This window comes from Neolamprologus multifasciatus, chromosome 4 (assembly GCF_963576455.1).
Source record: "Neolamprologus multifasciatus chromosome 4, fNeoMul1.2, whole genome shotgun sequence".
NCBI lineage: Eukaryota > Metazoa > Chordata > Actinopteri > Cichliformes > Cichlidae > Neolamprologus > Neolamprologus multifasciatus.
The window spans coordinates 20,625,241-20,637,634 of record NC_140442.1 but is presented as its reverse complement, the minus strand read 5'-3'; the positions used below and the strand labels follow the sequence as shown (position 1 = coordinate 20,637,634).

The 12,394-nt window shown below is 37.9% G+C and overlaps 1 protein-coding gene across 4 annotated transcripts in view; it reads right to left on the bottom strand.

The window, feature by feature from the left end:
- The window catches only part of cacna1ha (calcium channel, voltage-dependent, T type, alpha 1H subunit a), a 130,476-nt gene that overhangs the window by 16,751 nt on the left and 101,331 nt on the right, over positions 1 to 12,394 (bottom strand). For 3 of the 4 annotated variants that reach the window (XM_085158157.1, XM_085158159.1, XM_085158160.1), the window contains exons 26-32: positions 11,946 to 12,035; positions 11,174 to 11,387; positions 7,071 to 7,222; positions 6,861 to 6,970; positions 6,203 to 6,336; positions 5,940 to 6,010; positions 4,292 to 4,370 (exon numbers count right to left, since the gene is read on the bottom strand). In XM_085158157.1, the coding sequence (XP_085014283.1) occupies positions 4,292 to 4,370; positions 5,940 to 6,010; positions 6,203 to 6,336; positions 6,861 to 6,970; positions 7,071 to 7,222; positions 11,174 to 11,387; positions 11,946 to 12,035 (850 nt within the window). The remainder of the gene's footprint in view (positions 1 to 4,291; positions 4,371 to 5,939; positions 6,011 to 6,202; positions 6,337 to 6,860; positions 6,971 to 7,070; positions 7,223 to 11,173; positions 11,388 to 11,945; positions 12,036 to 12,394) is intronic. The other variant, XM_085158158.1, reaches the window with a different exon arrangement.

Below are 12,394 nucleotides of genomic sequence, written 5' to 3'. Positions count from 1 at the left end.
AATACTGAACAAATTTAAACATTTAAAAATTATGCAAAATGCAAAACGCTTAGCCGTGTCTCTAATAAAACCGCTGGAACGTCAGAGGTAACGTTCATATGTTGATTAATGGTTTTCTTTTGTTTTTGATGTACTGCAGAATATTTTTTATAAAATCCCAGGCCAGGAAAAATCACCTTCATGTTTTTCTGTGTTTTATCTTCAGCTACTTTTACACAAAGGCATCTGCTGTGAGCTTACACCTTTGATAAAGTCTTGCGTGTGTCAGCTTCCTTTTTTTAGATACAAAAATATGTAAATGTACTGATCTGAATTATAATATTGCTGACTGTCAAAATTTCCCAGAATCAAATTGAATTGAATTGAATCGAATCGAATTGAATCGAATCATGGAACGATAAGTTAGACAGCTTAGTCTTAGTGAGACAGCTGCATTACTTAAAAATATATTAGCCTCAGCATAAGTCAAAATTTAGAATAGCAGGAGACGGGCATTATCCTGTTTTTTTTTTTTTGTTTTTTTTTGGCATATGTGCTTTTTGTCTTTTTTAGCAAAGAAAAAAATATCTTAAAATCATCAATAAAACCAGGGAGAGAAGGCTTAGCGTTCCTCCATTTAACACAATGGATATGATATTTACTCAAACGTATGATGATGTTAATAATGTCTGAGACAGATGATCCATATAAAAAAAATTATGATGTAATTCAAATAGTGACACATCATTAATATTTAGGAAAATCCAATTTTTTAAGTTGCACCAAATACATTGTGTGATAGGGCATAGAAAAAAAAAACCTGTTCTAGGGTTTCATTTTCATCAGTACAAAAAGAACACTGATCCACCTCAAAGCCAAATCTCTTTTTTTTAGAAATTCTGCCACAGGATTAATTTTTTTTAAAGTGTGTTTCTTTAACTTTAGGTAGAATAGGCTATTTCATAAATTTTTAGTATGCTTTATCCAGTGTATATGAAATAACTAAATTAGAACCATGCAATGTAACCATTCTGTTGTAACTATGAAATATTTTTGTCTTTGAAGAAACTACTAACAAATTTCTTATTGCATTTTTATCAAACAGCTGACATTGCCCTAGCAATAAATTTGGGAGCACTGATGAGAAATTATTGTATATCATAAAAATTTTAATCAAATGAAGCAGAGGCAGTGGGACCAGTTCACAAAATTTGTTATATTCTCTTTGAGAACAGTTTAGACAATATTTTTCTGAAAAGTCTGGGTAACTTAGAATTACACCGTTATCATCCAACAAATCTGTTATGAATATAATCTTTTTGTTCAAACCAGTCACTCTTGAAAATTGATTTTTGATTAAGTGTTATTACCCTATTATTCCATAAGGTTGAATTATGGGGAGAAGTTGTGGGTAAATCTCATTTTCCCAAAAATGCACAGTCTGTTTTGGAAAGTTTGATATCTTTATGGGGATTTTATTTACCGCAAAATCACATTTCAAAATAAAGTCTAATCCTGTATACTATTTTATTAAACAAGGATCATAGGATGTGGAGCTAAGTAGAGTCTGGCTGTGACAGACAAGATTTTAACCATTTAATTCTAAGGGTGCCATCCATAAATTCTAATTCTGGAGTTTTGATACCACCTTTATTGTATTCCTTCACAAGCTGATATCTTTCTATGTAATGGGTTTTATTCCTCCACAAAAATTCGAAAATAACTGTGTTAGCCTTATTAATGCTTTTAGAGGAGATATATAGAGAGTGACAAGGATAAATCAATTTGGAGATGCCTTCAGCTTTAGATAGGATGTTTCTGCCAAAAAAAAGCGAGGTCTCTGCTTAACCAGTGGCTAAGTGATTTCTTCATCTCGATGATACAGTTAGAAATATTGGTGTCTTTTCTGCTAATTGGGTTTTTTAGATATTATCAGCCCTATATATTTAACTTTAGATTCAACTCTAACCAAAGCTATTGAGGAGTCAGAGCTTGTATGAATCGGGAGAAGTTCACATTTTTTGATACTGAGAGATAAACGAGAAGCTTTAGTTTTCTCTACCATGTATTTATCTTTCAAAAACATAGATGTATCATCTGTGAATTGACTTATTTTGAAGTCTTTATTAAAAATTGATATTCCTTGTATGTCGTTAGAATTTTTGATTAATAGTGTTAACAACTGAGTTGCCAATATAAAAAGCTTAGGGGAAACAGGACATAATTGCCGAATTCCCTGTTGCACCTTGAATCCATTCCTTGATTCAAGGAAGCTAAAATATTGTTAAGTAATGCGGCTGCTTCACTTAGGCTACAAGCACAGCCGTCCCCAACCCCCAGGTCCTGGACCAGTACCGGTCTGTGAGTCGTTTGGTACCGGGTCGCAAGAGTTGAGGCTTGAGTTTAAAATTTATGGTTTTCATGGTATTTATCTTTTTTTTTTATTTTTATATTGTTTACGTGGCACAAAAAAGGTTGGGAACTGCTGTACTAGCAGGTTGCTGAGTAGACATCCTTGTAGTGTTTTGAAATATACCACTTTTTCCATCAGTTTCCTTGTCAGGAAACAACTTCCTGTTCAGCGGAAATGCGTTTCAGTTGTGTGTGTGAGAGCGTTTCAGTAGTGTGTGTGAGAGCGTTTCAGTTGTGTGTGTGAGAGCATTTCAGTAGTGTGTGTGAGAGCTAAAATTTCAGTAGTGTGTGTGAGAGCATTTCAGTAGTGTGTGTGAGAGTGTTTCAGTAGTGTGTGTGAGAGCGTTTCAGTAGTGTGTGTGAGAGCGTTTCAGTTGTGTGTGTGAGAGCGTTTCAGTTGTGTGTGTGAGAGCGTTTCAGTAGTGTGTGTGAGAGCTAAAATTTCAGTAGTATGTGTGAGAGCGTTTCAGTTGTGTGTGTGAGAGCGTTTCAGTAGTGTGTGTGAGAGCGTTTCAGTAGTGTGTGTGAGAGCGTTTCAGTAGTGTGTGTGAGAGCTAAAATTTCAGTAGTGTGTGTGAGAGCGTTTCAGTAGTGTGTGTGAGAGCGTTTCAGTTGTGTGTGTGAGAGCGTTTCAGTAGTGTGTGTGAGAGCGTTTCAGTAGTGTGTGTGAGAGCTAAAATTTCAGTAGTGTGTGTGAGAGCGTTTCAGTAGTGTGTGTGAGAGCGTTTCAGTAGTGTGTGTGAGAGCTAAAATTTCAGTAGTGTGTGTGAGAGCGTTTCAGTTGTGTGTGTGAGAGTGTTTCAGTAGTGTGCGTGAGAGCGTTTCAGTAGTGTGCGTGAGAGCGCTTCAGTAGTGTGTGTGAGAGCTAAAATTTCAGTAGTGTGTGTGAGAGCGTTTCAGTAGTGTGTGTGAGAGCTAAAATTTCAGTAGTATGTGTGAGAGCGTTTCAGTAGTGTGTGTGAGAGCGTTTCAGTAGTGTGTGTGAGAGCTAAAATGTCAGTAGTGTGTGTGAGAGCGTTTCAGTAGTGTGTGTGAGAGCGTTTCAGTAGTGTGTGTGAGAGCTAAAATTTCAGTAGTGTGTGTGAGAGCATTTCAGTAGTGTGTGTGAGAGCGTTTCAGTAGTGTGTGTGAGAGCTAAAATTTCAGTAGTGTGTGTGAGAGCATTTCAGTAGTGTGTGTGAGAGCTAAAATTTCAGTAGTGTGTGTGAGAGCATTTCAGTTGTGTGTGTGAGAGCGTTTCAGTTGTGTGTGTGAGAGCGTTTCAGTAGTGTGTGTGAGAGCTAAAATTTCAGTAGTGTGTGTGAGAGCGTTTCAGTTGTGTGTGTGAGAGCGTTTCAGTAATGTGTGTGAGAGCTAAAATTTCAGTTGTGTGTGTGAGAGCGTTTCAGTAGTGTGTGTGAGAGCTAAAATTTCAGTAGTGTGTGTGAGAGCGTTTCAGTAGTGTGTGTGAGAGCTAAAATTTCAGTAGTGTGTGTGAGAGCGTTTCAGTAGTGTGTGTGAGAGCTAAAATTTCAGTAGTGTGTGTGAGAGCGTTTCAGTAGTGTGTGTGAGAGCTAAAATTTCAGTTGTGTGTGTGAGAGCGTTTCAGTAGTGTGTGTGAGAGCGTTTCAGTAGTGTGTGTGAGAGCTAAAATTTCAGTAGTGTGTGTGAGAGTGTTTCAGTAGTGTGTGTGAGAGTGTTTCAGTAGTGTGTGTGAGAGCTAAAATTTCAGTAGTGTGTGTGAGAGCGTTTCAGTAGTGTGTGTGAGAGTGTTTCAGTAGTGTGTGTGAGAGCTAAAATTTCAGTAGTGTGTGTGAGAGCGTTTCAGTAGTGTGTGTGAGAGTGTTTCAGTAATAATGTCCCTTACGGCACCTCATACGTGTGTGTCTTTGTTTTGCTGAATTTCTTGCTGGTGACTGACCCAGTTTGCCAAAGAGCTCCACTCCCAGAGCAGCATAGATGAAGAAGAGCAGCATGAAGAGAAGACCAAGATTTCCCACCTGGAAGGAAAAAGAAAAAAACAAACCCCAAAACATGTTAGATATCTTCTGCAAAAAAACAACAGTACCATTTAAAACATTAAAGAGGGGACAAGAAAGCACTGTCTCCGGAGTATATAATCGAGAGGGAATATATAACTGACTCCATTTGTTTGTCTGTCTGTTTGTTAGCAGTCTAGCATCCACAGTTTCCAAGATCTCATTTTCATATTTTGTGTGATGGTACAAGTTGGTTTCATTTAGGTGAAAATCAGATCAAGATCACATCAAATGGGTAAAACAATAAAAACATGCCTTGCTTGGCATGAGCACCTCAGTTTTCCAGGGATTTGACCTTGACCTTTATTGTTTGTGCCAAAGGTAAAAGTTGACCTTGAAGAAACATATCAAGTAATATATCATGTGAATGGTCATGGGGAGAGCTGTACATTAACACAATGCCCATGACATCACAATGACACCAGAAAGTTTCCCAAAATTACACAGTGCATGAAAATATCTTAAAATCACAACTTCCTTCAGCTTACTGAAGCCAACGATCTCAGCCAGCTCTGCCCCAGTTATATTGGTAAAGATAATAAAAAACACTATAAATGTGTTAAAGGTCAGACATCAGCCTATTGTTATAAAAACAACCTGATGTCAGCATGTTGTAATAAAAAAAAAAAAATCATAAAACATCAGCGTTTTAGTACAGCCTTTTCCCTTTGAGGGGAGATGTGCTCGCTGAGTGCTCTTGTCTTATTGCATTTATTTGATACCACATATGCTTATTTATGCATTAGCATAAAATACTTCTTTTTCCCTTTTCTACCCATTGCACGGAGAAATCCCTTGTGTGCTTAAAAATCAAAAAATTCAAAAATAACTTGCACAGTGTGCACCTCCTATGTCTACATGTGCATCGTGCCATCATTTACCAGCATGTCTCATCTCTATTTCCAGTTTCTAAAACTGGAAAATCTTTCCTCGTGCATTCTGTGGTTATATCCGAATACTTGACATTTAGAAGATAACAGAACAACGTCTGTCACTGCACAAACATCATAATCTTTGGCGCAGCTGCTCTTTGCCTCTAAGATTTGAGCCACGCAATAACAGGGAGATACATCCGCGACATCTGCTGACATGCCTAAAAAAAATGGAGGGTGCATTGACAAAATAGCAAAAGCACAAAAAGGAAGACAAGGGAGGAAAAAGAAATCACAAGATCGGTGGCAAAAATGTGCACGTGTATCCATTTGACTAATGAACTCACTGACTCTGTGATAAAATTCCTCTTGTGTGCAGTGTGCGTGCCATTTATTATAAGGCACATTTACTAAGAAAACCAAATGTGATGTGCAATAAGCCGGCGAAAATCCGAAGAAACAAACACACTTGAGGGTCAGGATATGAATTTTGTAATGTGGAAGGATACGCCTGGAATTAAATATTTATTAAAAACCATAAATCTTTCAGGGCTGTCTATTCTGAACAAAATTCATATCCTGATCCTGTTTTCATAAATAAGAAAAAAAAAGCAAAACCACTCTTTTGTGGTTGAGACATTACAGAGTCCATGTTTACCTGCGGCAGTGCTTGCATGACAGTATCCAACAGAGCTCTCATCCCTGTGGCCATCTTTAGAAGCTTCAGCACTGCAGAGAGACATTGAAACAGACGTTTTACTGTGATAATTGTGAAAAAGGGTTAGTAGGAAACTGTTTTATCTACATCTGAGATCCTCCTTTTGATGCAGATCTATTAGAATATTTAGGATAACTTAACAGAGTGAAATTATGTAAGTGTGTACGACATAAGCAAGGATAGATTGGTAAGCGTATGTGTACCTCGTGCTATCCTGAGCACTCTCATGATCCTGATGATGGTTGGATTTATTGGTAATGTGCCTTTCATTTTCAGCTCCTCCAGAACGATGCCCATGATGGACAATGCCACTATAGCTAAATCCAGCTGATTCCACCTGAGAATATTTTTTAGTCAGATAGAAAAGAAAAGGGCAAAAAAATAAATCAATAAAAAATAAGACACAAGATACAGTGCTTCTCTTTCATCGCTCATGCAGCATATTCAACTAGTACCAGCAAAGTAATACGAATTCCTTCTTAGTCTTTAAAGGTTATGTGAGTTAGCTGAAAAGGAGAACAGGTGGGAACAGAAGATGAAATGTTGCTGCTGCCTGGCTGCTGATGCTAAATAGTGAGGAGGCTGTTTAGATTAATGGGCAGCCCACCCACTAATCTCTTTTGTAGGAAAAACACTGAGGCAAACCATGATAACGCTCCACCTGGGTACTCTGAAAAAGATTAGTACCCTGACCACCCAGTGCTCTGAATACAATTGTCAGAAAATAAGGAAGGCAGGAATTCACACATTAAGTAGGGAATTATTTTTGTAACCATTTTATGCGAGATAGTTACATTTACTTTAGTGGGAAACAATGCTATAGAGATTCAGAAAAGACTGACATCCATCTCATTGTTTTACCTGTCTCTGATGAACCTGTGTATGCCGAATGCCACAAGTTTGAGGAGGGCCTCAACGACGAAGATGCAGGTAAACACGTAGTTACAGTACTTCAGAACCTCTCCTAAATACTGAGTGCACAGATTGAATGTAAGGAGAAGCGTACAGATTAATTTGAGACATCTTTCACAACATTTTCCATTTGAGCAAGTTTGTAGGGGCACGCATTACCACTGGTTGTTTATAGTGCTCTATGCTCATGGTGAAGACATTGACGCAGATGATAAAAGTGATGAAGAGGTCCAGGTGGTGGCTGGTACACAGCGAGTGGATGGACAGACGCAGGGGAGAGTAGTCGTCATAGTACCGCCCGAGCTTGGCCTCTGGATCAAAAAAATTCAGGAACAAACAAATATATGAAAGACAGAGTAAGAAACACGCAGAGAGACTCACTTTGGTGAGTAACTGTTGTCTGAATATAAAGTGTTGTATGTGTAGCAGTGTGCACCGGAAGGCAGAGGGGCAAAGAGAAGGCAACCACCACTGCTGTTCCATTTCATACTTTATTCACCAAAATATGCTTGTGCCTTAATAAGATTCTGCTATTTTGGTACGCATGTCACACCAGAGAGGCCCTTGAGCAGACCAGGCGACCCACTGATCCTCTAATTGTAAACTTACTCGCAGCGGTGGTGCTCCCATTGTCCCTGTTCCTTAAACAGTATGTGCATGCTACTGCTTGTGTGGCTTGTTTAAATAAGTGAGGACATGAGAGTAACACGAAGTCTAAGATATTTATGGCATGTATTCATTTTTTAAAGGGATCACATATTTAGTATTATTACTCAAAATACTTTTGTACGTAAATTTGCACACGTACAGTTCTACTTAAAAATTTACATCCACACGAACATCATGGGGATTTATGGATTTTCGTGAAAACTGAACTGTTCTTTTCCAGGGTGGAATAACTGTACCGCATACATCTTTAAAAAAAACTAAAATTAGACACACATCACTGAATTTATTTTTGATTTTCTATAATCCACAAAAGTTTACATAAAGGCTCAAATATACACTTCACTCACTTAAATCTTTTAATAAAGGTGCTGAAGGCTCTACAAACACCAAGGCCTTTCAGCTTCTTGTTAGTGATCGTGATTGACTACAACTGTTAGTTCTCTTTGTTTGACAGAACTCATTGGATTGACCAATACTCGAAACAATTTGAAAGTCCACAGAACTCAGAGAAGATCTAAGAAATAGAATTATAGATGTGCACAAGTTGTGGCTTTCTTTTTCCTAAATAACCATAGATTTCTGCAGAGTACTAACACTTTAAACAACTGCACTTAAGTACAAGTTACTTGAATATGTCACCAATTTGCCAAGATCCGGAAGAAGATCCAAATTCTGACCCGCAGATGAGAGGAAATCGGTTAAGATGTTCAGGAATAACCCAGGGAACCACTAAGACGGAAGCCTGCAGTGAACTGGAAACTGCTGAAACACCAGCATCAGTGTCCACAGTGAAATTAATTTTACATCACAATGGACTGACAGGGTTTGGACCAAGTGAAAGGTTTTATGGTCAGGTGACATAAATTGAGCTATTTGGCCAAAATGACAGGAAGTGTGTTAGGAGGAGTAAATATGAGGCTTTCAATCCTAAGAACACTGTACCAGCTGTCAAGCATGGCGGAGGTATCATCATGCTTTGAAGACGGAAGAAATTACCGACTATCTCTAAATTCTTCAACTTCGCCTCAAATCAACAGCTAGATGGTTGAAACTTGGATATAATTGGGTGTTCCAAAAGGACAATGATCTCAAACATCCATCAAAGCTAGTATTGAAATGGATAACATAGGCTAACATTAGGCTATTGGGATGGTTTTCCCAAAGCCCCGCCCTTAACCCTATTGAACATGTGTTAAAAGCTGAGTCCGTGCCATGACACCAATCAATAAAAATGAACTCTACCAACTCTGCCAAGACAAGTTGTTAAATATCCTGCCAGCATTATGCCAGAAGGTTGTGTGTTTAGGAAATGATGTATTCAGTTTGATTTTTCTTATTAGGTTTTTGTTTAATTTGTGCTTTCTTTGGTCAAAGCACAAATTGCTTAGAGACACCAAATATTAGTGGGGATGTATGAATATATTTGTGCACCTAATTCTTGTTTAAGTGATCAGAGATGTGTGCTGTACAATGATTTGACCCTGGAAAAAGAACAGTTCAAAGAAATCATTGAAAGCCCAAAATTACCATGAAATTCATGCCTACGATGAGTGGATGTAAACTTCTGACCTCAATTGTGCATACATAATGATAAGCAAGTGCCATGCATGTTGCACTCTTAAGAATCAAAAGTTAGAGTGACATTAGAGGAGGAGGAAACATAAGCCAATTTTTAGTCAGATTAAGGAAGTCCAGTGGCACTGAAAATACCATTACCAATGCTAACTAGCTGTTTCAAATGTTTTATGGTTATGCATGTTAATGCCATGTTTACATATTTAATATTAGGTTACCGTAATAGTCAGAATGTTGACGCTAATTAAACTTGTGGTTGAATGTTTCAGTTATCATTTCTGTAAGTGTAAAACTTGCTGCTGTTTGAGATAGCACTACCCAGTCAAGGGTCACAGATGCTTACATAGGTTAGGACTACATTGTGTATGAACAGAAGAAGCCAATCCAAATTGATATCTTGGTGGATGGCATTTTTTGCTTTTGTGTGCATTTATACATTTTTTTTTACAGTGCCAACATACAACAAGTGTTTTACAAATGAGACCCTGGCTATTTATATGTGCTTGTTATCCAACTAGACTGTATACTCACATGTCCACTGTAATTATCGAACGTGTATGTGAATGTCTTTGACATACTCTCACGTATACCATGCCCTGCCCTATGCATCTACTGCATGCTTTCATGCCATTCTTTTTAAAACTAGGATTTAGAGGGGCTGTGCAGGGTATGTTCAACAACACCATCCTTTAACAAATGAGATCGTTCAGCTTGTACTGCTTTAGCGATAATCTAAACTCTTTAAATTGAGCTCAATAATTTCAAATTAATCAGTTAATATTGCTGTCAAATTCCTTAAGATTTGAGAATTAGGGGGTGCTGTTGAACAAACACTGGAGCCACTTTTCTCTAAAATACTTGCAGGAAAAAAAATCTCAGTAGTCTAAAACTACATTCATTTTTTGATTGATCAGTGAGTTTTGATTGATCATATGCCCAAATCCCTATGAACAGGCTTATTCCTCTGAGACATTCAAGTAGCTTATATTACATTTATCAAGAGCAGTTTTAGACCAGTGAGACATGGTGCCATTAGAACATGAAATAGCTGTGTTCTGCTCACACCATATACTGCCTTAAAATGTAACTCTGCGATTACGTAAATGAATATAAGACAAAATACTTCTACAAATTTCTCTCATTCACAGTCAAGTCCCTAAATGAAATACTCTTTTGTATTGTGACTGTACAGTACTTTGAATCATGATTGCAGTGGGTGGTGTGTTTCTACCAGCATGTCCTTGCATTAGCTATAAGGTGCAACAAACAACAATTTTTATCTACGTAACTTAACATATGCTAAAAGCACAGCTTCCCAAGGTGTTTACAGGTATAGCAGTCAAAGTGTCTGCTATGTTTCTGAGTCTGCCAGTCAAAGCGTGTTTACAGGAAATATCCTTCTTCTTCTATCAGTGACAAGAACCATTTCATGGTCAGTGTTGCACATGCATTCGCAAGGAGGGAGGGGTTTACTGGCATTTCACCAATTCAAATTTTGCTAGCAAAATTTCCAAAGACATCTGGAGAAATGCAGCCGTTAATTACTTTCGCATGCAGCAAGTGTTATAAAGGCGCTTTTAAAAAGCAATTAAATCAAAAACAAAAGTTAGCTTATTACAGGTTTTGTTGTATTTAGATTTGGTATCTGAGAGCTATTTAAAATAGATTAAGTACTGTTACTACTTTTACCCTAAACTGGTGGCAGTTCCATTAATTAAAGGGTGAGCATACAAAGTTTTAGGTTAAAACAACTGCTCAAGTTTTTCATGCAGTGTTAGAAAAAGGGTAAGAGTAGGGCTGCAGTCATGCATTTGCATGCATCAGACTGATGTAGTCCACGCCCTCTGTCAGTGATTGATCACTGTTTGCGTGAGCTAGCCAGTCTTTTAAATTCTCCCTCTTTTAATGTTTCAGTCTGTTATATATACATGTATCCCTGTTTCTTTCTTTTTCTCATTCCCGTTCTCTTTTTTTCAGGCTCTGAAAGCAGGCAGTGCTCAGAAAAATAGACTACCGACCAGCCCCTTCATTCTCCTTACTCCTGCGCTTTTTCTCTTTCATTTTGAGCCTCTTCTCTTCCCGTAAGCGCGCCTCCTCCTCTTCCTGGTCCTGTCGGCACTTGTGGAAATTCTCCACCACAACCCCAACAAACATATTAAGGACGAAGAAGCTGACGATGAGCAGGAAGGAGATAAAGTAGAGGAGCATCCAAGGATTGTTGTTCCTTTTAGGCTGAGGAAAGCAGAAGACAGCAGAGAATATTTGTTTTTTTAGTTTTTTTATGCATATTTCTTACTGAAAACAAAAAAGAAAAGGACTTTTAGCTCTTCTGATCATTGTTGTGCAAGTAGAAGAGATACCAGCACCCAAACTGTCAGTATCTTATCACTTACAACATTCAGAAGCAGGTCAAATCCCTAGAAAATGTTCAGGGAAAGCTCTACCTTTTAAACTGTTTTCTCTTTGTCACTTAAAGCTGTGTGCACACTTGACGCGATATGCAGTGATGTCACAACCACAGACTAGAGAACGTGACATTTGGCAACATGAAGTGGTTGGGATCTCAGATAAACTTCTAAACTTTGCAGTGAGCAACTGAAGTGACTACCAATGAGGATTTCCTGGGCCAACTGGATCATGGAACGTCCGCCTACGACTTACTGTCACCTTCAAAGTGATCCACGAATAAGTAATCACTTCGAGGGTGGATGTAGATTAACACTACAAAGGTATTTTTTGTGTACCTGACACAAGGCAATTTTACAGCTTAGCAATTTCTCACACCATTACCTGTTGGTCCACTCCTACTGCATCCAGCCCATCATACATGATGGTAACCCAGCCATCCTTACACGACAGCACAAACAAAGACATCAGAGCCTGGATATTAAACACAAACAATACAGGAAGTCATTACACACGTGATCAGTTTTGTTATGTACATACCATCTAGATTAGTGTTATGCTGACATGTAACTCTATTTCTCCATCATTACTAGAAGCTTAAAAGCCTTAGGTGATTTGGTGCTGTTCTGCATATAATAATAACATAATATATTAATACCATGAAATATGTCATAGAAGTGTGGGACATTTTTAAGTAATTATTTGCTGAAGATGCAGCAGGGTGATTTATCAAAAACAATTAAAAAATTATGAAACAACTGGATACCAAAAATTAAAAGGACTGGACTAAAAATAAGCCAGTGTCCAAAGAAAAACTCTGAAAGCTCTACAGA